The 26,227-nt window shown below is 52.3% G+C and overlaps 2 protein-coding genes and 2 non-coding genes across 5 annotated transcripts in view; all 4 read right to left on the bottom strand.

Moving 5' to 3' along the window:
* HOXB3 (homeobox B3) overlaps positions 1 to 26,227 on the bottom strand; it is a 54,953-nt gene that overhangs the window by 12,484 nt on the left and 16,242 nt on the right. The window contains exons 1-2 of one of the 2 annotated variants that reach the window (XM_005220632.5): positions 13,903 to 13,992; positions 11,642 to 11,819 (exon numbers count right to left, since the gene is read on the bottom strand). The gene's annotated coding sequence lies outside the window, so the exon portion shown is untranslated. Of the gene's footprint in view, positions 1 to 11,641; positions 11,820 to 13,902; positions 13,993 to 26,227 lie in introns of those variants that run through there. The other variant, XM_059878271.1, reaches the window with a different exon arrangement.
* Positions 13,305 to 16,125, bottom strand: HOXB4 (homeobox B4). Its single transcript, NM_001078114.1, is given in 2 exon segments — positions 13,305 to 14,796; positions 15,616 to 16,125. Coding segments are annotated over 2 exon segments (756 nt in total). The 5' UTR covers positions 16,073 to 16,125; the 3' UTR covers positions 13,305 to 14,497.
* MIR10A (microRNA mir-10a) lies at positions 17,559 to 17,667 on the bottom strand. The gene has a single exon (NR_031364.1). It is a non-coding gene; the product is annotated as a microRNA mir-10a (primary transcript).
* Positions 23,999 to 24,073, bottom strand: MIR2886 (microRNA mir-2886). Its single transcript, NR_036351.1, has one exon. It is a non-coding gene; the product is annotated as a microRNA mir-2886 (primary transcript).

Raw genomic sequence — 26,227 nt, 5'->3', positions numbered from 1 at the left:
AGGAGGCTTGGATTCTAGGTCCAGATTGGCTGTGTAATCTGAAGCAGAGACTTCACTGGGCCTCAGTTTTCCCCATCCCTAAAGCCAGATCACATGTGTGGAGGGGAGGGCTTGGGCTAAACGATCTTCCCTTTTGAGCTGACAGTTTGTGGTTCTCTGTGTACTGATGTAAAAGTGAGTGACAACAAGCAATCATAAACTGATTTCAGATAATAATGGGTACCATCTCATCCAAAATCAGACTATTTCCTCTTGGAATTTAAATGCTTACACCCCCACAACTGAGTGCCAACCCAACTCCTGAACCCTCAGAGGCTAGTGCACTGGTTTTTACTGCCTTTCTGTGTCGAGGGTGGGTTATTCTCCACCTTCATCACCAAATCAAAAGTACTATTTTCGGACATAGCAACCTGAGCAGTAAATAATTAATTTGTGTAATTAGAGGAGGAAGGCTTCAACCTGGCAATTTTTAACCAGGAGTCAATGCACCCATTGTACCAGCCTGGCCTTCTCACCCGACCCCCAACTCTACCCACACACCTACCAGCTTCCCCAACTGCCTCCCCCTACTGGGAGACCAGCATTCCCAGGACTGCCAGCCAGGGTTCATGGAGTCAGACTGTTCCCTCCCCAACAATGTTCCATTCTCTGCCTTCTCCCCTAAGAAACTGGTCTGCCTGCAGCTGCCCCTCGAAGCTAGCTTTCCCGACCCCCTAAAGCTGTGCTGGGCTCCAGGTACAGGCTCTCTGCTCTTGGGACACATGTAATCCACCTCCCAGCTCAAAATGCCCCAACAATGCAGCGAGTTTGCATTTCAAGAAACTCCCATTAATATCAATTTACTTCACTGAAACCTCGGGTTCTTCATCAAGTTGATGATTTATGATAAAATCAATTAAATTACAGCCACTTAGGGCCCAGCCGCTTCCTCTCAGATTTCATTGGTGCGGGGCCCAAGTGTCTGGTGGAAAAATGCAAGTTTAGCTGGAGGCGAGGAAAGATAATTCTGCGGCTGAGAAAATTTAATGCAAAACAATTTCCAGGCAAAGCCCGGTGTCTGGACAGAAATGCAAGAGCCACCGGTTGGCTGGCCTGCGGAAATAACTATCTGGGGTCAAAATATTTTTCTCCCACCCCCATCATCCTGCATGGCTCCTTTCCCCTGGTCCCCTTTGTGCTCACCGGCCCCCTCCCAAACAGAGATTTTGGGGGAATTTGAGCAGTACTAGTGGAACCCCCACCAGCCTCAAACCACCAACAGCCCCTACCACTTCAGGCCTTTTTCTCCCACCCCCTTCCCAATCCAGCTGTGCTCACTAATTCCTTAGTCTTGCATGGCAAAGTTAAAGGTTCAAAGTGAAGATCAGGCAGCGTGGGCAGATGACACAGAGGGGCCAGGGACCAGGCCAAGTGGGCACTGCTGCTTGTGGCTGTGGGAGGAAAGAAAGCACAGACTGCAGCAGCATTCCCCCATGGCGAGGGTACGAGGCAACAGAGAATGTCCAGAGCAACCAGGTCCTGCGTACCCAGACCTGAGAACACCAGGTCCCCATGCAGCTGCCGATGTGCTCACTTGTAAAGCGATGCTGTACCCGACAAACCCCGACCCGAATGAATACACATGTGCACTCACACAAAACACACCTACGTGTGTGTGCTTGCACACTCCTTACACCTCACATCCTGCCCCTGCAAAGAGACAGCTCCCACCATTTCCCCACATCTGGAAAAATAAATCCCAGTGAATCAACCTGGCATCGCCTTCCACTCCAAAGAGAGAGGCTTCTCCCGCCTCTGTTCTGTTTGGTTTTTGGTTTCCAGAGGAGGCAGGGAGTAAACACAGCTTCTCTGAAGCCATAAATCACCCCGTCTCCTACCTTCTCAGTTTAACACCCGTCCTTAGCGCAGCCCCTTGTAGTTTCAGCTTCAAATAACCCGCGAGGTGCTAGTAGGCTCTGACCATGGTGGCAGCTGGACTTTGGGAGCAGGACCCAGCCGCCCCCCACACCCCAGCAGCTGCCCCTCACATTTGCCGCACAACCCGGAGCTCCCAATTCCCCTGGAAAACTCCCCGCAGCTTCCACCGCCCTTCCTGAGCCCCAGCGCTCCCCAGGCCCAGCCGGGTCCCGTCCACACCCCGCATTCCTGCACACCGACCCGCACCCTACGCCCACCCTCACTGCCTCTTCAACTCGCCCCCATGTCTGTCTCGCACCGATCCGACTGTCCTCCTAGACCGGGGCGCGGGGATCTCGGGCACCCCGCTCTCACCCCGAGCCCGGCCCGGAGCCCGCACCTACCTGTGCGGTTCTGCTAGGGCGCGGGCAGAGGCAGGCGGCTGGCCGGGCCTGGGACCCGGGGCGCCAGCGGGGGCTGAGCGGCCGGCAGCATCCCGGCCCCACCGGCCGACGCGGGGAGAGGCCCGGAAGCACTCCCCCAGCCCACCTGCCGCGGCCGCCGCTTTGTTCGGCCCTCGAGGCGGCGCGCGGCCGGCCGCGTGGGGCTGCGGGAGGCTGGCGGGCCCGGCGTGGAGCGGGGTCGAGGCTTCGAGGCGTGAGCGGGCCGAGCGGCCAAGCGAGAGGAGCGGCGACTGCCGGGGCGCGGGGAATCGGGGGCGCCATGGCGGAAGGCGGGCGCGCAGCGGCTCTTCAATGTCACCGGCGAAATGGGTTCCATATGTCCGGCCCGGCGGAGGAGGGAGGGGAAGGGAGAGCATTCTGAGCAGGACGGGACGGGAGCATGGGGGGCGCGACGGGGGAGCCCAGCGGCGGCCAGGGGAGGGACTGGAGAGGCGAGCAAGATTTTCCATTTTCCCTGGAGTTGTCTAAAGCTGCTTAGGCTGGTGGCAACTTTCCACTTTTCCTTTTCTTTCCAGAACGATGGAGAAAGAAGGAGATTAGCGAGGGTAGCATCCATGTGTTCTGGCCAGGGCTTAAAGGGAGAAGATGTGGATTGGAGGTGAAAGGGAAAGTTCTCAGGCTGCTGGAAGATCAACTTCTCCCTGCCCCTGAAGAGGGAAAGAAGAGACCAAACGCAGGAGGGGGAAAGAGGCCAAGGAAGGAGTCCCAGGGTCCTGGTGTGAGAGACTGACAACAACCAGCAGCCCACCCCAGGGTGGGATTCTCTTTGGGAAGATTCCAATCTTTAAGTTACTGAAGATGGTGGTGGAAGAGGAGTTTGAAGTGCCCAAGACATCTTGGCCATTCTCAACACCAGTTCCTACCCCAGCTGCTTCACACCTGATTTAGCACCCCCGGGGCCTACTCTAGAGACGCTGCTTCTGGGATGGCCTCGGCTTTGGGCAGCTGCCTGTGAGAAGGCACAGAGCCTGGAGGAGCTTCCAGACCCTACAGTCCTTTCCTCAATGCCGCCCACCCCAAGGGGATGGGCTCTTTCTCTACATGTCTATCTCTATTTGTTTTTCTCCTCTCTCCCCCCTCCCTCCCTCCCTTTCTCCCTCTCTCTGCCTTTTCTAACCATCTCTGTGGTCTCTGTCCCTTTCTCACAGTCTTTTTGTCTTCTCACACTCTGCTTCTCTCTGTCTTTAGTGAATTTGAATGGGGCTTTGCTAAGGACTTCAACTTCGGAGTATCTCCAGAAATCACTTCTGGACTCGATTAGGCTGCTCCTCTGGGTAATGTGAAGCCCTTGGTCTAAGGGCCCTGTCCTCTTGGGGGTAGGGGGGTACTCATCCTTCTGCCATGGAGACATGTCCTACAGAGAAGGGGGCCAAAGTGAGTGGTTTCCTTTCCACTTCCCTTCTCACTTAACTCTTGTGTATGTACCTATCCAAATTGGGGGGTGCCTTCTGCCAGGACAGCCTCCCTGCCCCTCTGAGTGGCCTTTGTCTCCATTCTCCCTGTCATCCTCTCCTTGGGCTCTGCCTTGACCTCCCTCCTCAGAAAGGGAAACTGCTGCTGCTTCTCTCTCTGGGACCCTCTCTTTTTTCCTTCTAACTTTTTTTCCTTATCTTTCTAACTCCTCTGCTCATTAAAGCAATGGCAGCCCAGCTTCTTAAAGGCACAGAAATAAACACTATAATTATATACACAAAAGTGGACTCCAGCAGAGTCTGGGGAGAAGATAAGAGTCAGCAGCTTTCTTAAAGCCCCTTCTATCAAATACATTCTGCCCCATCTCCTGAACAGCACAAAAGCCAATGGTGTGTGTGTGTCTGCGTGCAGAACTGTAAGAAGCAGGGCACTTCATGGCTACATGAACCAAATGTTTAAAAAACAACAAACCTGCTGATCTGGAGGGTAGGCCTATATGCCTGGATGGAGGGCATCAGGCTTCACACAAGGAGATTTAGCAAGGGGCCAGAGACTGACTAAAAGATAATGGTAGAGAGGGATGTTCTCCCTGCTTTTGTCTCCAGGGGAAGAGAAGAGGAGGGGGGTATCCCCAGGGCCAGAAGAGACAAAGACATGAAGGGGGCAGAAAGAATGGAGAGGAAAAGCAGGGGGGGCGGTGGCGGATATCAGGCCTCCACTGTGACAGGGGGCGACACAGAAAGGGGAGTTGGAAGAACAGAGGCAAGGGCCTGTGAGGTTGGCTCCCAGCTCTCCTCTGGCCTGTCCCAGGGAGCAAACCCTTCAGCCTTCTTCTGCTATTCCCCACCCTCCAAAACAGGCTGAGCTCAGAAGCTACCAACACCCAACTGTTCCCTTCCCCCTGGCTCAGGGATTTTAAGACTTCAGCCTCAATCCTGAAGCACTGGATTGAGGGTGAACTCGCCCCCATCACTTCCCAGGTGAGGGAGAAGGAAATAGTTGCTTCCCACACTGAGGGGTGGGGGGCTTCTCCAACACCAAGGATGGGGTCCTGAAGCCCCCTATCCCTCAGGCCTCTCTGCTGCTCCTCCAGTCCTTCACACCTCCCCATGCTCTCCAGCCCTGTCAAAGCTGCCCTTGAATCCAGTCTCTCCCCAGCTCCTTTTAGCGACCCATCCCAGCCAAGGTCTTGGCCTTCTCCTTCTCTTTCTCACTGAACCCTTTTCAACCCAGACTCCCAAATTGGGAGGCCTCACCTACCACCCACCCCAAATGCTGTCTGTTCACAAGGACAGGGCTCAGTGCCCACTTGGAGCAGAGCGTGGGAGTGAGTTCCTAGGTGGACTGGGGCCTAAGCAGCCACTCCAAAGCACAGCTGATGCCATGAATAATTAACACCTGGGCGCGGCATCACTCTAATTTTCCTGCTCAAAGGTTTACACTAGCAGGCAGAGTTAAGTATCACAGATAATAGTGGCTATAAAGTCAGTTGGCCGGGCTCCAGCCAGGGAAGGAGATGCTAGCAGCCCCAACGGAACTTGGCCAATGTTCTGTCCCTCTGCCTCTCCTCCATAACAACTTTGAGGGGGGCAGTGCATAACATCCCTAAAAGCCACCTCTGGCTTTGCTCTCAACCGGCAGCCTCCTCCCCAGTGGGGAGGTACTGTGACCTCTCCCCCTCCCAGTCTGTACCCCATTTGCTCCCTCTTTGGATGGGGACTATGGACAGGAACATACCCTGTGTCCTGAAATGCTCTCCAACTTTCTGAGACCACCTGGAAACATTTCTCTTCTAGAAAAACTTAAGAGAACTTTTCCCTCCTTTAGCCCTCAACACACAGTCCCTCACCGCTGAGGAAACTTTCTTTGTTTCAGGAGGTCGAAGGAAGGCTACTAGGGTGTGAATTCACTTCCTTGTTTTGTTAGACAGAAGGGTGGGGAGCCAAAGCTTTCAGCTTCCCTCCCTGCCCTTCAGCCTCTGCCTCCATTGTCTTCCCCAGCTTGGGTAGCTCCTATCCCACCCTCAACTCTCTGTCACACAGGTCAGTCCTATAGGTTAAGCTTGAACACTATAACCAAATCCCTCCAGCCCCCTCCAGTTGCAGAGGACTTCTTTTTGGTCCCCATGGATTGCAAACATCTTTGCCTTCAACTTCAGTAATTTCTTCTCCTGCCTCCACCTCTCTTTCCCCCAGGCTCCTTCTGCCTTCAGAGTTGGGTTCTTTACCCCTGGCAGCATCGGAGCAGCCAAACTCCTGGAGGGGAACCGCTGAAAAATGAAGCTCTGTCTGCTGCTGCAGGAATGTTGGCTGTTATCAGGCTCACAAATATAATTTTTATATTAGGTCGTGGTCTTTGACTGGGTTTATATGCCAATGAGGCATTTCTAGTTTACCAAATTTATACAAATCTCGCCTTAATTGATAATCACAGATGCTGTAATTTAAGACCTCCAGCTATAGAGCTTTCATATTAACTGCTGATATATTACTGTAAATCGTCTGAAATAACCAACTCCTGGGAGCAGAGCAGAGAGAGAGGAAGTGCCTCCAAGAGTGACTCTTTCCCGGCCGCAGAAATAGCCCAGCTTCCACATCATTTTCTGTGAGAAATGATTTATCAAAGACATGGCCATAAACAACACAACTCGCTCACAAACACACGCAGACGCGCACGCACGCACACACACACACACACACACACACACACACACACAATGGCTGGCATGCCGGCCGAGAAGCTGACACCCATATTGCTATAAATCAAGAAAAAGGTTGGAGGAGAGGGAGAGGGAGAGAGAGAGAGAGATAGAGAAGAGGAATATTCCTAAAATCTCTATGCAATGCCTCAATGGGTACAAACACACAGAGCACCATGTGAAGAGAAATGGCAGGAAATGAAGATGGCTATTTGTCACATTTTACGACAATAACATTAATAACAAACAATAAATTTACATGGACATATAAGACGCGGTAGGTAGTGAGAAATCCCTTCTACTTACAATACCCCAGCCCGCGGTGTGGCTCCGGCTGCGGGGCTGTTTTATTGCTGCCTCCCTCTCTTTTTCTCTCTCTCTCCCTCTCTCTCCCCCTCTCTTTTTTTTTCTCGGGGTACAGGCTTGTTTTTCAAAGGACAGTTGAATTGCACGTCAGAAACAGGGAGACCGAGCCTGTGATTTTCCTGACGAATACATATCTATTCTGCAACCTCGGCATTAATTATTTAATGAATCACGTGACCAGGAGGGGGAAGGGGGTCTTTCGATTTCAGGCTCAAAGGACCACTATGACCTTCCCCTTCAGGAGGAGAAATTTTCCTGCGAAATAGGTTCCCCCCAACCCACCAATGGAATAGTAGCCAGTTCTCTTTCCCACATTCATATCTGTATCTGCTGTTTCTAACAGCATGTTTCTAACACTTCCTAACCAGCATCCCCCCCAGACACACACTTACCCACAGCCCACCTCTCCTCTCTCCCTTCTCCTCCTGCTTCTGCTTAGTTTGTGAAGGTGCAGAAATAGTCTGCAGGGGCGTCTCGGGGGGTGGGGTGGGATGGGCACAGAGTCCTTCTCCAAGCCCCTGGATTTCTCAGCATCCAGTTCCTCTCTCTACATCCTTTTAACATTAACATTCTCCCCAACTCTATTTTACCCTTACTCCTAGGATATTTTAGTGGGGCATACTCCCCCTCTTCCTTAAATGACCAACAAAATTTCTAAAGGGACCAGCTTCAAAAGAAACATTTCATAGATCCAGATTATATGTGTATAAAGAAGGGGGTTTCTGGCTTTGATTCTCTTTTTAAAAAAATCTTTTGTGGTACCTTTTGAAAGGGCAGAAAGGGGACAGGGTGAAGAGATGACTTAGGAGCTTCCAGAGTTGAGAGTAACCACAAGGGGGACTTTTTTTCCTTGTGTTGTTACTGTTAGAGGGAACCAAATTCTATTGAGAATACGCTCTAGAGACAAAGACCTGGAGTAAGAAGATTCCTACACAAAAGAAGTGGGCGCTTAATCTCTGGATACTTATGTCACACCCTGCCTCAGTCACTCCCCACCCACAACACACCAGTGAAGACAGCTAGAGGTTTGAACTGGAGGGGAGCAGAGGGAAGAAAGAGGCTTTGAAGTTGGCCTGACAGCCCAGTTCCTATTTTCCAGGTGTTAGTACCCGGCCCCCCAGCTTCCAATCAGCACACAATGGAGACAGATCAATAGGAAAAAGATGAGGGGTTTCATATTGAGGGGTTAAACACCAGTGCTGATAGAAGAAATCCATCCCCTCTGCCTAGAGAGAGAAACACACACAGATTTCTTCATCTCAGATATAAACAAAACAAAACATCCCTCCAAACCTTCACATACAGCTTGGCGCCAGAAGGAGCAGACCAGATACGACCAGAGTCCCAGAATCGAATCGGAGTCTTTGGCCACGGTGTGGGATGGGGTTGCAAAGGGAAGCAGAAAAGACATTCCTGAAGGAGCCCCTCGTCCAGCCCACACTTCCAGCCTTATCTTCAGCAGCTCTGGGGCAGCCGCAGGGGCCGGCGGACAAGGAAGAACAGATGTGGTTTGGGGCGGGGGTAGGGGGCCGAGGAGCCGCCAGCGGTTTATCTGGAGGGGTCTCAACCAAAAGCGACTCGAGGGGGAGAAGGTTGAAGACCCAGGTGCCCTCACCACCCCTGAAGAAACCACCAACCCAGGTGGTGTCTGGGTCCAGCGGGAGCGGCGGCGCGGGCCCCCGGCAGAGCACTGGGCCGGCCTGGTCCCCTAAGAATACCGCTCTTAACGCTCGGGTGGGGCGCCGGCGGGCCCGGGCTCTGTAGGGGGGTGATCGGCTTTGATTGTGCAGATACAAAACCCAGACTGGTATTGAATTCAGCCGCGCGCCCGGCTCCAGCGAGGGCAACTCCCTGCAAGGTCCTGGCCAGAGAAATCCATTAAAACTGCCTTCCCCCCAAGAAAAGCAGGCCACTAAAGTCTAAAAGGAAAATAGAGGGCGGGGGCGGGGGTAGCAGAGAAGAGAGGAGAGAATATGCGGGAGCATGGTAAGACACCAATCTCAAAACTGGTAAATTCATTTTAAGAACGAGCTAAAGAAAAGCCGGTAACACGGAGGCACGCCAGGCAGGTTCTGTTCAAATGCCCACACTCTTTTCGGATCCTGGGAATGTCCATGTTCAAATAAACAAGCGCCGGGGCGCAAGCAGAGAGCTTTCTTGCTGCCGATAAAGCGAACGTTTATACTGTGAGAAAGGCGAGATTGATTTACGAATCTGAACGCGCCGGTTTTATGGCCGATCACAAATCCGTCAGCGCTCAACTCACGCTGGGAAACTTCCCAACTCCGCTTTCCAACCAGACCCCCCTCCCGGGGCCGGCGCTTCCATGGGAGACCCACCACGGGCGCTGGGGCGGCCCCAGCGGCGGCCGGCACAGGCTAGTCGGGCAACCCCACTTTGCCTAGGCGGGTGCAAAGAGGAGGGAGCGTGGGGAGGGCCGACGAACTGGATGAAGAGAGGTCCAAAGGTTCGGAGGATAGAGGTGGCCGCTAGAATTGTAGAAGGTGAGCCCAAGGGGCTGGGGAGCCTGCCGGCAGCGCTCAGCTCTACAGAGGTTGGGGGTCTGGCAGCGAGGGTGGTGGGAAAGTCCCTCAGGTCCTGTTTGAAGGAACCCCAGCCTTCTCTTTTCCTTTGATGGACCTGTAATCCTCACATGGCAGAAAGTAGGTTGTAAAGACCCAGGTGACTAGATCTTCGTCACCTGAGCCTATAGAGGGCTCACAACTGGTTATCTGCTCTGAGGAGTTATAGGTGCACATCTCCCCTGAGTCCCAAATATTTTCATTTCAGGAGTCCAGCTTGCCTTTCTGCTGGCTCCCTTTTCTTACCAAGGCCACCAGCCCCTGCACTTGTTAAGCCACCCAGGGACAAAGGAGAGGCTGCCAACCAACGCCAGGCCAGTTATTGCTTGTCTGAGACAGTCCCCAAGACACAGGAGACCATTTACAAAATGCAAACCAACATCCCACATATATCCCAGCAAGGTTCTGTTTCTCCTAGTCTTAACTCAAGGGAACATTTCCTCTTCCCAGCTGGAATCTGTCTGTCTCTCTCTTTGTTTCTATCCCCTCCTAAGAGGATGGCTGCTGGTATAGATTTTTTTTAAGATACAGCAAGTAGAATTCAGATTTGGAAAGGCTCTCTGTTGAGTTCACATCTTAGCAAATGCTCCATGCATCTCTTAAAAGTTGTTGGAAACTTTGGTTAACATGGCACAGCTGTCCCTGAAAATGATCAGACAGCCTACACTGACCCTTCTCCCATCTCTCTTGCTCCTTTGGTGGGGAGGTACTCTGTGGGCACTGTGAGTAGCTGGGGTGGGATTGGAGAATGGGGAAGGGAGTGACAGTGATTATAGAAATAGCTTCCTAAACAAAGGGACTTCAGAAAATGGGTCAAGAATCTGTGGATTTGGAGAACAGACCTCAAGAGACAGTAACCACAACGGGGGCCCTCTCTCTCCTTAGGACCCAGGGGCTTGTTCCCCTAGCCCTCTGAAGCCCCTGGACCTCTCATATCTGTCTCCCTTTGTCTTTCTTCCCTCAGCCCCTCCAAAGGGACAGGAAAGGAGGAGGGGTGAACTGGACATGGATGGGGGGGTGGTGTGAATCTGCCTGAGGAAAGGAGCTCTGCACAGAAAGAGAAACCAGCACCCTACTTCCCTCCCCCATCTGAGCTTTTTTTTTTTTTTTTGCGCATTTTCTCTTCAATGGACTGTAATAGAAAAATAATCCAGAAACTTCAAGATAGAAAAAAAAAAAAAAAAACTGTTGGAGTCTAATGGAGGGTGAAGATGGGACATGCAACGGCCCAAGGACCCCTCGCTGCAGAGGTGTGACTTTCCCTTCTGGGCAGGAGGCAAGAGCCAACACAATGTCCAGTCTCAGAGAGGTCAAGGGGCTTCCGAGGTCATTTTGTGGTTCTAATACTGAGCTAATCGCCTAGAAAACGTGGCCTCTCCATGAACTCTCTCTCCTGCCGGCCTCCTACTTCCAAACCCTCAGTGAGTCCCAAGGAAAAAAGGCCAGCACATTCTGGTCTGAGGCAGAGCCTACTGGCTCCTTCACCCTTAGAAGCAGGGCCCCTGAGCGAGGAACAGAGCCCCCAAACCAAGAGAGCAAAAGGAAAGCAAACTAAACTCTGAGCCTTCAGGAAAAAGGGAGGGGGCAGAGTCGAAGAGGAAGATTCTGGCGTCAACGAACCTTGCCTGCAAGCAGAACAGTTTCCTGCTCCAGAGAGTGGCAAATATTTGTCTAGAACCCCAAGCTAGACACAAAAAGAAAAACTGAAGACATCCACCTATACCCACTCCGAGGTTGGGGCATTTCATCCAAAAGCTGCCTTCCATTTTTCCAGGAGGTAGCAGTGACAGCAACTCACCGGTAAACAGACCTGTGGGATACCAGCCCCAGAGTAGACAAGCAGAGTTATGGAACCCACAGGCCACATGTGCACCTCAGCTCAGTACACACACACACATGTTCTGGGGCTCCCCAGGCCCTGCTACATTTTCTAAAACCAGAAAGCACTTCTGAACTGCCTCCCTATCTTTTCTGGGGGCTTTCTGGGGCCCTAACACCTCAGTCCCAGTCAGATCAAACACTCTCCAGGTGTCAGTCCCTGACCCAAGCATCTGTCATCATAAAAGGCATCAAAACCGGACCAAGCATCCACCATAAAAACCCTGTGAAGATAGTTGAAAAAGAAAAAGAAGGAGGCGAGAGAGTATTTCTTCTTTCCCTTGTAAAAAGAGCTCATAAAACGATTAAAAAAAAAAAGCCAACCCAGGCGGGGGCTTTGTTACCTTTGCGCCTCTCGCCTCCTCTCGCCTGAACTCCACGGATCCCATTCATGACGAACAGCTTCTTCCAAACTGAGAGAAAAAAGTTTTCAACTTTATGGTTCCAAATTTTTTCCCCCTTGCAGATCCGGGAGTGGCGGCTAACACTTTTTTCCCCCAACAGCCGGTCTGCGGAGATTTGCTGTTGAATAATAACAAAGGAGAGAGGATACGTATTTAAAGAAAAGAAGTGATTAATGGTTTTCTGTATAATTCTCACATTTTTCTTAGCTCTTGTCTACACAGAATGGCTGTGAACTTTAAGCTCCATAGAAATCTTTTTTTTATTCTATTCATACCTTCCTAAGGGCAGCTTTGATTTGGTTCTATAGAGACATTCCTGGGGGGGGAGGTGGAATATGCTTTTTAGGAACTATTTTCCCCCTCTAGAAGGGAAGGCCGGCTGCATCCCTGGGCAGCTAAACATCACACCAGCGATTCTACTGAAAACAAAGCTCCGCTCTCAACCTCCAGGTCCAGGCGATTTGCTATGAGTCTCCCCACAGCATTGAAACAGGCGGTTCAAACACCCCTTCCCGTGTGGTGGACCCCAGGCCAGTCTGTCCCGGGGCCCTACCCAGCCTCAAACACCCGGGAGCTGCACACCGGAGAAATGCAAAAGAAATAACAGTAAAACGCGCTGGTGGAATTGGCTATTTTTATTTTCTGAAGGCAGATGGGACTGTAAAACGACTTTGAATTGCATTTGCTCTCCAGAGCCCTGAAATTTTGGGGGGCAAGATGGCTGTACCTGGGGCCACCACAGGACCAGAGTCCAAGACCAGAGCCTTAGAACTTCTCTTGGGCTTGATCCCAAAGTGGCCCAAGCCTCCCCAGAGCTTCTGAGGGTCACTTGCGCCCTCTTCCCCTTCCCCCATTCCATTCTAGGGGTGACTGGGACCTCAGAGACAGAAAGCTATTTGGTCCCCAGTCATACTTTCGATACTTTCTATGAGAAAGAAAATGAAAATTAATACAGGAGCAGGGCTTCACAAAAGAGGCCATTTGTCTTCTTGATTATCTATTTGCTTGTCAGAGTTTGAGCTATGGCACTGGCTAGCTCCTTTGTAATATAAAAATACTCTGAAAACCTGCAAACACCCAGAAACATCTGTGCAAAAAATTAGACTCATTAAAACCTTAAACACCTCAGAGGAAAAGGATACCTTCTTACAGGGAGGAAAGAGGCCAGCCGCGCAGAATCCTCCCTAGCAACTTTAATAAGCAAAGAGCCGTCTGTCTAGAAAGAGACAGCTTTAACCGCATTTTATTTGCTTATGACAAATAAATCACGATATGAAAGCTTTTGCCATACTTAAGCCTCTTGTGTCCTACAATGAAACATTTTCTCCCCATTAGGGATTGGAGTCAGCCCTCCCAGTCCTTTCAATCCATTTTTGGACTACAGGGAAAAAATTTAAAACCCCAAACAAAACACACCCACCCCAAAAGGAAAACACACCAGCTACCACAATTTGCAATCCTCTGAGAGAAGTTCCCATTGGATCCTTTGAAAAAATTCCTCAACCACGTAAATGTGAGGCCGAATGGACTGGGGTACTTTAAAATATACACTGGGTGGCATTGGTCTGCATCTTTACATCAAGATTTTAACAAAAACACGCCGTGCTGATCACAAGAAACCAAACATTTATTTCTATTGTCACTCTGTACATGACACACATTTTCACACCAACGAAGGGTTCTAGACTCAAGCAGCCCCAGGACTAGGAAGGGGCCTGGTTTGGAATGTCAGAAAGAGAATAGGAGAGAGGACAGACGCACATGACATAAAATAATAATAATAATAATTAATAATCATCATCATCATCATCAATGCAACAATGATAAACTATGGGAGAGGTCTCTGTAACCTTATCTCCCAGATGGGAAGGGCATTTTATTGCCTAGTTTCACATTCACTTTCAATCTAGGAGAAAAGGCCTCCACTGCACAACTCTAGATTGGGGAGAGGGTTGTGTCCAGCTCCCAGAAGGCAACTGGCCTCTCACCCCGCCAGGCATGGCTTGACCTTCCAAAGGAGGGCCCTCCCGGTCTCTGGGTCATCTTTTTCTCTCGGACTCAATTACCCTGCCCTGCTCCTGCGCAGCCAAGGCACCCTACGTCCACCTGTCCCCAGCCTGTCGTCCCTACCCCGGCCCCAAGGTGGAAGGGGGGTGAACGGGCATGGAGGGGGAAGGAGGTTGTGTGCGCGTGTTTGTTACCGTGGCCAAAACACTGTGCTATCTGGCAGTCAGAGGATGCTTTCGCTGGGTTTCAGGAATGAGGGACAAAGAAAGAAAATCCAGACTGTCTTCCAAGAGCGGCAGCAGCAGAGGCGGCGGCGGCCGAGCCGGGCCTCATTTGTTAGCCGGGTGTCGAGGTAATGGTCGCCACCGAGGCCCGTCCTCTCCTCGGCAGAGTAAACAAGACAGATGGGCCTGGGCCTGGCGTGATTAAAGATGAAACGTGGATCCATCTTCGCCAAAGCTGAAAATGAGGAGTGCAGCCTCCTCCTATTTCTCTTTCTGTCTTTTTCTTTCTTCCTTCTTCTTCTTTTTTTTTTTTTTTAAGGAAGAAAGCAAGAGACTTGAACCTTGCTTCTGGGGGGCCTCACCCGGCTCCCTATTGTCATTTCTATAAATAAAGCTTCCCCTCCCCCCTCCTCCGCATTTATTCGTGTAAATAGACAAAGTGGGGGGAGGGCAGGTAGGCTTTTTCGGGCCCATGCCCCAGGGTCCCCTCCCTCGTCTCCCCCAACCACCCGCGAGCTCGCAACCCACCCCCGCCCCGAGGTTCGCGGCTCCCGCAAGGGGGGCTCTAGAGCGCAGGGGGGCCTCCGTTGGGCCGGCCAGGGGGCCCTCCGGCTGAGCCTGCGGTGCCGCCCGAGCGGATCTTGGTGTTGGGCAACTTGTGGTCTTTTTTCCACTTCATGCGCCGGTTCTGGAACCAAATCTTGATCTGGCGCTCGGAGAGGCAGAGCGCGTGGGCGATCTCCACCCTCCGGCGCCGTGTCAGGTAGCGGTTGTAGTGAAATTCCTTCTCCAGCTCCAAGACCTGCTGGCGAGTGTAGGCGGTCCGAGAGCGCTTGGGCTCCCCGCCGGCGTAATTGGGGTTGACTGGACACACACAGAGAGAGGGAGAAAGAGAAAGTTTTATTGCCCCGAAAGGGAGGAGGGGAGCCCTTTCCTCCAGCTAACGCAATGTCTCCCTCCCTCTCCCGCCACCTCTTCTTCCTCCAGAGGGGGTGGGGACGAAGGAGAAAGCGGGACCCCAGGAGGAGAAAGAGACCTCTAAGTTTTGGACGACTGTGCGGTCACGACGTTGTTGTTTGGGGAGGGGGCGGGGAGGAGTGAGGAATCTTCACAAGGTTTTAATCGCTCATCTCTCCCCTTACTTGGCCTGGGGCCCGAGATGGGGAGAATGAAGGGTGAAAGAGGGAGGGGGCTTCCCTAAACCTTTCTGTTAGTTCCAACCCTCAATGTTCCGATTCCAAGTAGTGCTGCCCCCAGTAAAAACTTTTGCCCACTAGCCAAGAAGCCAGACTAGAGGAAAGAAAGGAAAAAATAAATACTGGGAGTTGACTCAACTCTCCGCTTAAATACAGATTACCTCCTCCCCCTTCTCCTCCCCCACCTCTCACACCCCTCCCCAATTTCCAACTTCACTGAGACTGCATCTCCCTGGCGAAAAAGTCGCTGGTGAGAATGGCAGAGGATGGGGAACCTACTTCAAAGGCGCGGGGCCCACCAGGCCATAAAAATTTATGGGGGATGTAATTATGTGGCTCTGAAAACAGGCGACCGTAAATCTCCGGCAATGGCGAGTTTATAGCGGGGACAATTGGCTTCCCCTAGCTCCCCCCACCCCCATGCCTTGAGGTCCCTTTGGTGTAAAGCGCCGGGGGTGGGAGGGGGAAGGGGTGCCCACGCACTCACCCGTGCTCACGTGAACTTTGCGCATCCAGGGGTAGACGACGGGCTCTTTGCACGCGGAGTGGGACGGGCTGGGGTGCAGGGGGTTCTGGGCGCAGGGAGGCGGCGGGGGGCTGCTGCTGATCGCCTCACAGCGCTGGCCCGGCTCCGGGAGGAGGGCCCCGGACGGCGGCTGTGCGGGAGCCCGAGGGGACAGCCCGGGCGGTGGCGGGGGCGGCGGGGGCGGCGGCTGAGGCGGCGGGGGCCCAGGGTCTCGGCAGGCCGCGTAACGCTGCACGGTGCACGCCGAGCGCCGCCCGAAGCCCGCCTCCGGCTGGAAGCTGCTCTCTCGCCTCTGGCCGCCGGCGTAGTACCCCGGCGAGTGGTCGCTGGGTAGGTAATCGCTCTGTGAATATTCCTCGCACGGAGGGAACTTGGGGTCGACATAGTTTGAGTTGATCAAAAAAGAACTCATAGCCATTAATTTCTGGGAATTGTCCACAAAATATACTAAAATTTATTCCGACCCCTGACTCGTTTTCCTGTTTCCGAAAGCCCTCCTACTTACTGTCAAGTGAACAAAGTTAGGGGCCCACGTGATCCTCGGAGCCAATGGCCGCCCCGCCTGCGATTCCCGGATAAGGAAATCTGCTCACCCGGACCCTACTCCAGCCAAAGAGGTTTATTTCCCCTTCTTCTCCACCCCCCCTCCCTACCCACCCAACACCAGGATTTACATAGGGCTCCTGCGGGGCCACCGCGTCCTCGCCTCGCCTCGCCTCTCCGGGATCGCGGAAAGGGAGGGAGAGAGAGAGAGTGAGCAGGTTGCCACCTAAGGGCCTGTTGGGGCGCTGGGCGGAGCGCAATCCCTGGATCCCCTCAGAAGTTGGGGCTCTGAATGTGGCCCCTCCCGTCCTGCCTCCCTCCCCCAGGCCTCCCTTAGGGTCTTGGCCCCTCTTATCGATGGGGGTATGGAGCATCTGCACCCAGCGTCTAAGCAGGGAAGTTAAGTGAGGGGCGGACTAGGGGCTCCGCCTGGAGAGGAGAACCCACACACAGGGGAACGAGGCATCAAGCGTGGGCCTTTTCTCTGCAGCCGCACGGGGAGGGGTAGTGAGTGAAAGAAGAGGCGTCGGAGCAACCAGGCGGGTGTACGGAGGGACTTGTCAGAGATGAATGGAACCACGGGCGGATCGATAGGAAATTCATGCACTAATTCGGGGAGACCTCGCCTTCCAAATCGCATTTAGCTGCGCTATTAGTTTGGCTGTGTCAGTCAGTCCGTCTGTTCCCCTCTCCTCTCCACTCCTCCCATTATCCCACGCGGCCCAAGCCGGGAGAAACGAGTTGGTTTCCCACACGGAACATGAACACTGGAGTAAAAAACCTCCAACTTCTGAGAGCACGTTGAATAGCAATTTGCTAATTCCAGAAACACCGGAGCAAGCCTAACCGCAGCTGCGAGATGTTCTAATTGCCGTTAATGCCGCGCCTCAGCAGCGAGCAGAAATCTCACATCCTCGTGATGCTAAGGATAGGAGTCTGGGTGATCCCCACACAATAACACCCTTTGGTAATCGCGTGTTTCCAGGGCATCTTGTTCTGCACCCAAACGGAAAGGCGACCTCTGCATCCGTTTGAAAAGTGAATTTCCTTTCCCTTCGCACACTGAAGACAATAGTCATTTTTACCAGATTTTCAGTGAAGCCTCCCTGCACCCAAAATAGGGAATAGCTGGACCAAAGGGAAAGGACAAAATAAAAACATCAGCAACAACATTAACCTTTTAAGATAAGTGAAAAAGGACTAAGGCTCCCAAGGGCAGGCATGGGTAGATTTCAGGTAGATGATTCCTCCATCTCTAACCAGTTGAGGGAGAAAAAGAAAAAGGAAGAAAGAAAAAGGAGTCTTCGTATCACCGGATGGTCCTCATTTAGGAAAAAAAATTTTGTCTTCAGAAAAAAAATGAGCGGAGTGTTTATGTCAACTACATATTCCCCTAGATACGAATTTGTGATCACAAAATTCCTTACACAAATTCGGATCTACAGGGTATATACAGAAGACAGACAGATCTTCTTGGCCCAGAAATTTTCCAGTCCTCCTATTTTCCGCGCATCCTTCGTTTGGGGTATGGTTTCAGTGCTTTGCTTTTCTTTTTCCCCCTAGTTTTGAGCTCTGGGAGCAGGAAAAGGCACTGTGTGTCCATTATTGGGATTACAAGATTTTCAACCCTCTTCCTCTTCTATTAGAGAGAAACAGAAACAGCAGGTTCCACAAAGGGACGCGAACCTTGGGGTTGCTGTGCATCTCCGCGGCAGTGCATGAATTATGAGATGTAAACATTAGCTAAGCACAAAAGGAGGAAGGGTCATCCTGAGGCTGCGGCATAGTCAGAATCAGGCCCTTCTGGGTGCCCTCCAGCCCCTCCCCTCCCCCAGGACTTTTTTTTTTTTTTTTTAAGAAAAACAAAACCCCAATCGGCAACTCCGTGTTCTTCTGCAGCCTTTAGTTTGTGATCAAACGAAAATCTAGATATTTTCCAAGGGGCCTCTCAGCAAAGGGAAGAGGGATAGGCGGCTGGGTGTGAAGGGGGTGTCATAAAAGTCCTTTTGGAAAAATTCAATGGTAAAAAGAGAAACAGCTGTAAAGAAAAATGCTGGGAGACTAAGCAGATGGGGCCCCAGATATTTAATGACGGGCAATTCCGTTTACAACCTGAGAAAAAGATCAAAGGCGTTTCATTTCCGAATAGAGGGTGAGGAGGAACCGTAAAAGATGCAGCCAGATGATATTCGGCCCCTCCCAACCTCCCATACCTCCTGGGGCCAGGAAAGGGGGATGATAGCTGAAGTGTGAGGAGTCCCATTTCCTCCACCTCCCTAGCTCCTGGCAGGCTCTCTTCATCTAAACTTGCTTATTCAGCCACCTGCTAGGGTTGCTGGCAATGGGACCTAAATGGGGATCTGGGAAACCTGGGGGATCTGGAGTTTCGAAGGGACTTCCTGAGGCTGCCAGTAACCTCCGAATTTACTAAGCTGGGAGACTGGGGATGGAGGGAATGGCATCCTAGACTGTGAAAGCTAAGGGCCTTCAGAGGGTGATGGGAAGGGTGCACAGAACCTTTTCTCCACCCAGACTCCTCACTCATCGCTCCAGGTCTGAGGAATATTTGCATCCCTAGTGATATAATAAAATTTTCTTTAATAAATACATCAACAAAACAAAAAACAACCCTCTAACCACCACACTCTAAAGGTCTGTGCCCATACCCAGCCCTGGGACCCTTGCATGTGGGTAGGAGGAGTTTTCACCTACTAGCCACTGAGTCCAGAGACTCTGATTTTTTATCCCAAATCTAGCTTGCCAGGTTTGGCTTCTAAGCTTGATTTCTAACACTGACACCTATATTTGAAAAATCACACACACACAATAATATTGCAGTTATTTTTGCCGAGAGGGTCCAGTAAGTAATTTCATACCTCCATTTGGGCACTCAGGAAGACTGGCACCTGGCCCTGGACCCACAGACAAAATGTGCGGACAGATGCACCACTAGCCCCCCAGCGTCAAGCAAGGACCTTTCCTAGTCTTGTCAAAGGCCACTTTAGTCAGGGGCACCATTCCAGCTGGCCAGACCACTTCCCCTACCCCATACCTCCTGTCCTTCTCAACTCGCCACCCTAAAACCCGTCCAACTCATACACTTTTCAGAATTGGGAGAGGGCCTCTGTGCTGCTCTACACTTTCTTAAGAGATGGAGTCCAGGTGCCCCCAAGCACCCCAAGAGGGAGGGTGGGAAGCAGAGCCTGTGGGGTTGATCCTGGGGACACAGCGCAGAGATTTTTCTCCTCTGTGCGCTGGGAGCCGCCACCTGCCCATCCCACCGAGGGGTCGCACTGCCCACCCCAGCCAGTCCCGCCGCGAGGGGTGGGGGACTGGGTTTATCAGCGACTTTCGAGACGAGGTTGGCCAGAGCAGGAGGCTGCCTCTCCCCTCCACTCGCGAAGACCACTAACATCAATACGCATACTAAAAATAAGAAAGAAAAAGCCAAGGCTCCGCGCGATTTCAGAGCCACCTCCCCCGCGCTCCCGGTGGCTCGCTGGCCCGCCGGCCGCCTTCTCCCGGCAGCCACAGGTTGCCGCAGTGACCTCTCGCTGCTCAGGCCCTCCGCCGTCCCGGGCGTGTCCAGCGCGCGCCACCACCGCTACCTTTTGTCGGCGGGGAGGGAGGGACAGAGCGAAGGAGGGAGTTCGCAGGCCGGGGAGGCGAGCCCCCGGGCGGCCCGCGTGGCAGCGGCCCGGAGGAGCGCCAGGCCCAGAGGGGCGCGGGCGGGAGTACTCACCGAGCCGCTCCCCGCGCCCTCCCGGCCGCCGGCCCGCTCGCGGGCCCGCGCGGCCCCCGACAAGCTCGCTCTCGTCCACTATTGTGTGTTCGGAAAACCGAACCGCCGCGGCGGGCAGAGGAGCTCCGGGGCCCCCTTGGTGGCCGGAACAAGACTTTTTTTTTTTGGTGTGTTGTTTTTGAAGTGCAAGTTTTCGTATTAATCTCATACTTTGGCAGTCTTTGTTAAACAGCTAGGCGCGTCACCAGGCTCTCGAACATTTTAATAATTTTTAGACGCCGTGACCTGCGGTTCACCCCCTCTCGGGCCTCCCCCAAGAGCAGGCAGTTACTATAATACGCTCGCGCAGTTCGCTGGGTCATATTGAATTTTGCGCAGGTCATTACTTGGGAGAAAAATGACAGAGCAAGGAATTTGATTCAGCTCATCCTCTCTAGCTCTACTTTTTGCCAGAACCTTCCCGTCCCTCCCCCCAACTCCTACCCGCCAAAGTCCCACTAGAATAGGGACTCAGCCGGTCCACCCCCACTTTGATATTCCATCATTTCAATATTTTTTGTCAGCTTTCCTTCTGGGGGCAAAGAGAGAGTGGGTAGAACTCTACAGGGGTTCACTTTGCAGCCCGTGATGGAGACCAGCACCTGGAGAAGTGGAAATGTGGGGATCTGGGTCCCAGAGAGCAGACTTGAGCCAGAACCCCTATAAATGGCCGCATTGACAGGGCCTGTATTCCCACTCAACTGCACACTCTGCTTTGTTCCGCCCCTCAGTGCCAGGGAGATCCCCATTTCTGCCTGAACTGGAAGCTCTCCTGGTGCTGAGATCTAGTCCACAGGCCAGCGTGTTTGGGGAAGATAGAATCCTGAGAGAAGGGCTGGACTGCACTGGTCCAACCTGGGGACTTGGCTTTCAGATGCTTTAATTCTCCTTTAAAAATCAAACAGTATCCTCCCCACCTCCATTTTTATTTAAAATTACTTCTCATCTATGCTATAACTCTTTGCCTGAACCACCACCAGGAGGTTCAGGAACGAATCAAAGAGGTGCTTAAAATACTCAGATTTTCTTTGGTTTATCCCTCCAGGACAGGACTAGAAATTGGTGGCATGCCAGCAACACATTTCAACCAGCAGAAGTAGATCAGGTGATTACCCCTCCACCCAGCTCGAGTCTCAGGCCAGTGTCTCCAAAGGGGTATCCCCCTAGTTTGGGGAGGTTGGGACTAAGCATCCCAAGGCACCCAGCTTGGCTTGGGATGGCAGAAGTCTCCCATTCCCAATTGTGAGGCCCCACCAAGCCCAGGACCCATTCTACTCCACAAAACTATCAACTTGCTAACACTCTGCCCTGCAGTGGAGGGGAAGAGACTAAGAACAGATAGAAATAGATTCTTGAGTTCAGGCTTTGACCTCTCCTTCCTCTGGAACCCAGGAATTCCCTCCTGGCCTGACTCCCCAGAAAAATCTGCCTGAAGGCCAAGCAGAAAGGAGGACCCATACCCAATTGGTTTAATTAAAAAAAAAAAAAACTGGGGTCAAATTGATTTGTTATCTTTTCTGGCCATGTTTCAAAAGGCGTTGATATGAAAACTCTCAAATTACCTTTTTTTCTGGCAGGACAAACACCCAGAGAGCACCTCCAATATGAAATGCTTAGAAGAGAACGATGACATCTCATAATGCAACAAACAGTCATCCAAAGATCCTAAATAAGCATATGTCCTGGTGTTATAATTACAGTGTCTCTAAGCGGTATACTTATGAGCTAAGCCCAATGCATAGATTCAAAGTTCATTTCAGGTCGCCAGTTAGAAAGATCTCTGTGAGGCCATTCAGTATTTTTCCTTCTCATTTTCCCTCCCTCCTTGAAACAGGAAGAGAGGCATTCTGAAAGAACACACAAGTGTAGGTTTGGGAGAGAGTGAGAGAATTAAGGTAACCTTCTTTCAATATCCAACTGCTTAAACTCAAGCACTTTGCAAGGAGGGATAGGAGTTTTTAAACTCCCTCTAGTCCTGGCCCATGGTTACTGGACTCCAACTGCCTGGACCCCACCTGAGGGTTAGGAATCCCTGAAAAACTAGCCTGCCTGGAGGGAGAAGGAGCTGGGGGATCCAGCTATTTTGCCCCTTTAGAGGAAGCCTGATGGGGCTGGTGTGGGTGGGAATCAGGAAGCCTTGGAAGGCTTCCTTGGCCCCACCAAACGTCCTACAAGGACGTGTGGGTAATTGGATTTTTAAAACGTGTGCGGCTGGGTAGGTTTTAATTAAATTTTATATGGCGACTCAAAGGTTATCTTTAGGAAAGAATATTGCATAGAGGATTGGCCATGCCCAGAGCGCTTTATTTTGTGCATCTCCCTAGCCCACCAGAGCCAGTCTGGGGAGGAGGACTTCTTCCTTCCGTTCTCCTTCCCCAGATATCTGCCTCTCCGCTCTCAGCGCCGCTACCCCACTCCCCGAGCCCACGAGTCTTCCTTACCTCGAGCATCCCCAGCTTGCTCTCTTCTCTCTTCACACACACACAGCCTCCTCCCCTCTCCCACCCCGCCCCCGCCGCGGCCGGCTCACGCACGCTGTAAACTTTTGACCCTCCAACTTTGCGACCCCTCCGGCAATAACACTGGCCTCTCCGCCCAGGGTCTCATTCTGCCGCTCCGGGTGCAGAAACCCAAGCGCAAACCATTTTCCCTGCCCTTCCCCCGTCGCCCCCTACCCCCGGACTCCCCTTCCGCCGCCCCCCGCCCCCCCCTCCCCGCCTACTACCCCCACTAAGGGCCTTAGACCTGGGAAAAAGGAGTCAATCTTTTTCCATTATTAAATAACTCCTCGGGAAAAGATGCCAACTGCACTTCCGACTTTTTTTCACCACTTCCCGCATTTTCACCATCTCTCATGGTAGATGCCTGGAAGAGCTTCTGACGACCCACCCCTCTCCATTCTTGTGTCCCCTAGAGTGGGGGCGCCATGGCTTTTGCCAGGCGAAAGGACATACGGCAGCCATAGAGTGGGCTGACCGAGAAGGGTGTTTCTGGGCCGAGGAGTGGATAGAGCTTGGAGGAAGGGTTCCTTGGGACCGGAGGGGGCCCAGGCCCCAGAAGGCTGGAGAGAGAGCTCAGGGTCCAGGCTCTGCAAGACCCAGCGGGCCCCGGGCCACCTTGCCGGACCGCTCGCTGGCGCCTGGAAGGCTCCAGCCTGGCTGTGAACTTGGTCTAAGGCGGACTCTGCTGGCAGCTCGGGGACGTTACAGCCTCTGCCTCAGCTAATGCAGCGGCCGCGTAGCGACCTGCCCTCTTTCGCTTTCCTTTGCTCCCAAATATCACCTCCCAAGCCCCCAACTCCCACAGAGAAGGATTTTGTTCCTCCTTCCCTAGGGACCCTTGGGGATCTGTAAACAGAAAAGAGAGAGTTAAGACACATATACGGAGAAAAAGAGACTAGGACAACCAGAAGCTCCGATATATCGGGTTTATGCTCCATCGTGTCCCCAAGGCCCCAAAAGGAGATGTTTCCACATGCAAGGACTTTCCCCCTTCTGCTCCCCTAAACGCTCCTTTTTCAGGCTGAATCCACACTCCCCTCCACCGGGCCTTCCTGGGTCATCTCTTGACTAGGCAAGCGGTGTTGGGGCCTTCGAAGTACCTTCCTCTCTAGACACATTCGTCCCTATCCTACTCGGCTCCGGCTCCGGGGGTCAGGCATGGTCAGCCGCTGCGTTCAGAGGCCGCAGCGGGGCCGCAGCTAGGGAGGCTCAGACCAGAGCGTGGCTGTGCAGCGGGGGCCGGGGGGTGGGGGTGGGGGGAAGCTAGAGGAGGCCAAGAGGAGATTTAGGGAGAGAACAGATAGGACAGAGGACGCCTGAAGCATCGAAGGAGAAAGAAGCGGGAGAGAAAGAGATTAAAACTTGGGAACGTGCTGATCTATTCGGGGTCCGACAGGTCCAGAATGGCCCGAAGTCCAATCCTCTCCAGTCTCCTGAATCCCCCACTTCCTCTTGAAGCCCGAAATCTAGGTCTCAGTAAATTCGCCAAAAGGAGGAAAAATCGGCCTAAACCTGTAGGAGCGCTGAAGGTGACGGCGGTGCGGCCGGCGGCGCTAATGTATGCGGCAGCGGCTCGGAGCCCCAAGTAGGCCGGCGCTCGGCCCGTCTGCTGACCTCTGCGTGATCCCGGACTCTATGAATTATTGATGAGATATGAGCGTTGATTTCCCCTTTCAGGATGCAAACTCCATTATATTGTTAAAATGGCGATTTAATCGTTGAGAATAGCTTTGGTGTGGGTTTTTTCCCCCAACTCATTTGCGCCTCCTTCCTTTTCATTTAATTCTCTTAATTAAATCCTTTAACAGATTTTAATCACTTTTTGGAGGGAGGGATAGGAGGAAGGAGAAGGCCATCACTACCACCACCAACAAACACTAAACACAACCCGGAAAGCCATAAAAAGCTTCTACCTTGGGGAAGTTGAAAGGAAGGTGGAGAGGGGATGTTAACCCCTCTAAAAATGTCCTGCTGGAAACAACCACCATCGGAGTGCTGGGGCAAGGTAACTCTGAAGTGTTTGGGCCTGGGAAGTGTTTAATTCCACCCTGAAGAAGTGTGTAGTCCGACTGTGAAGAGTAAGTCAGGCTTACCCTTCTTGCTGAGAAGTCAAGGGACACGCAGCTTGGGGAAGACACGTGTTTCTTGTGGGGAAATGATTCTCCAATCTGAGCCCCAGGGCATGAATTACTGATAAATGTCCATTTTCCTTAAAGGCCCCCAATTTCTCCCCTCCCCCATCCCAAACAGCTTGGTTTCCAGGCGGTGTCTGGGTTAATTAATATGGATGTGTAACAGCGCTGCAGCAATCGATAAATCCCGCTGTGGGCAGATCCCAGCCTCGAAATCTGATTATTCCGAGAAACTCCAAAAAATGGAGACAGTGACCAGTGGGCTCTGCTCTAAAAGAGGGGAAGTGTTCTTGCTAGCCCTGTTCTCCTTGCTTGGATGGGCTGATCCCAAGCTGTGAAACCCATACAGGCAATTGCCTTCTCTGCTCTGTCCCAAAAGGGACTGAGTTTGGGGGACTGTGCTGAGCGGTCTGCTTCTCCCTCATTTGGAATCCTTGGCATCCACCTCAGCATTCAAACCCCAGGATAAAGGAGCCATCCTAAGAGAGGAGCTTACTCTTGGATCCCGCCCCCCCCGCCCCCCCCACCAGACCCCAGTGAATACTTGTCACAGCCAGGGAAGAGTTAAGTGTCCCTGCAGCAGTTACAGAGAGGAAGCTGCCAATGAAATATGGGCGCTTGGAACTCCAGGCCCGGCTGGCTTTCCTGTTTACACTTCTTTATACTTCCTCCCACACCACAGCCTCAGAGAAACAAAACAAAAATAATAATAAAAAATAACCAAGTAAAACAAAAAACTAAATTGTCTATTGAGTGGTGGTCAAGCTGGCCTCAGAGGGAAAAGGGAATCTATAGCCTTACCCTCCGACTGCCAGTCTCCTCTATCCTGCCCCAGATGGAAAGTACCACAGATGGGCATGAGGATTGGGCTAGTAAGTTCCAGCCTGCAGCTCAAAAGGTTGGGGCCTGAATGCAGCCGGGGAGAGGAGAGAGAGGAACAGCTTTCTTGGAGAGTGTCTTGGGGAAGGCTGGAGAGCAAGACACGGCCTGGGGCAGAGAGAGCTCCTTTGCATGAGAAATCCCTGGGAAGCTCTCATCTTCTCCCCCAACAGATCCTTGCTGGGGTTCAGGGAAGACAGTTACCCAGAGAACCTGAAGTGGGGAAGAGGAAAGCCCAGCTAGGATGGGATCTTCCCCAGATAGGATCTGCTCAGAGCAAGAGGAGATCCTCCAAGAGTTTTGGCTATTGTGGCAGAAGTGGGCACCCTCTCCAGAGCTGCCCTTTGCCATTCCGGAAAATCTCTCTAGATATGCGGAACAGATGTCCCTGGGCTGCTGGCCCCATACATTCTTTATCAGAATTTGCAGAACTGATGTGGAACGGGGCCAAAAAATCTTTAGCAGCAGGCCTGGTGGTCTGGGGTTTCTGAGAGGGTGGCTGGTGGCATCAGAGTGAGACCAAGGGTACCATAGGAATGGGGTCCCCTCATCAGATTCTGTGCCCACTACACTCTTCCTTTGCATCTTTATTTAACTCATTTGCCTTGTCCAGAGTGGAAACCTGTGGAAGTCATGCCTCCGGATTTTACTAGTATTTTAAATGGTGCTTGATGTCCTCTGGGAACTGAGCAGAATCTCCTTTCCATGGGACACAGATGCCCCAACATTCTGGGAGA

Source organism: Bos taurus, chromosome 19 (assembly GCF_002263795.3).
Source record: "Bos taurus isolate L1 Dominette 01449 registration number 42190680 breed Hereford chromosome 19, ARS-UCD2.0, whole genome shotgun sequence".
NCBI classification, from domain to species: domain Eukaryota; kingdom Metazoa; phylum Chordata; class Mammalia; order Artiodactyla; family Bovidae; genus Bos; species Bos taurus.
This window is presented reverse-complemented; position numbering and strand designations above follow the sequence as displayed.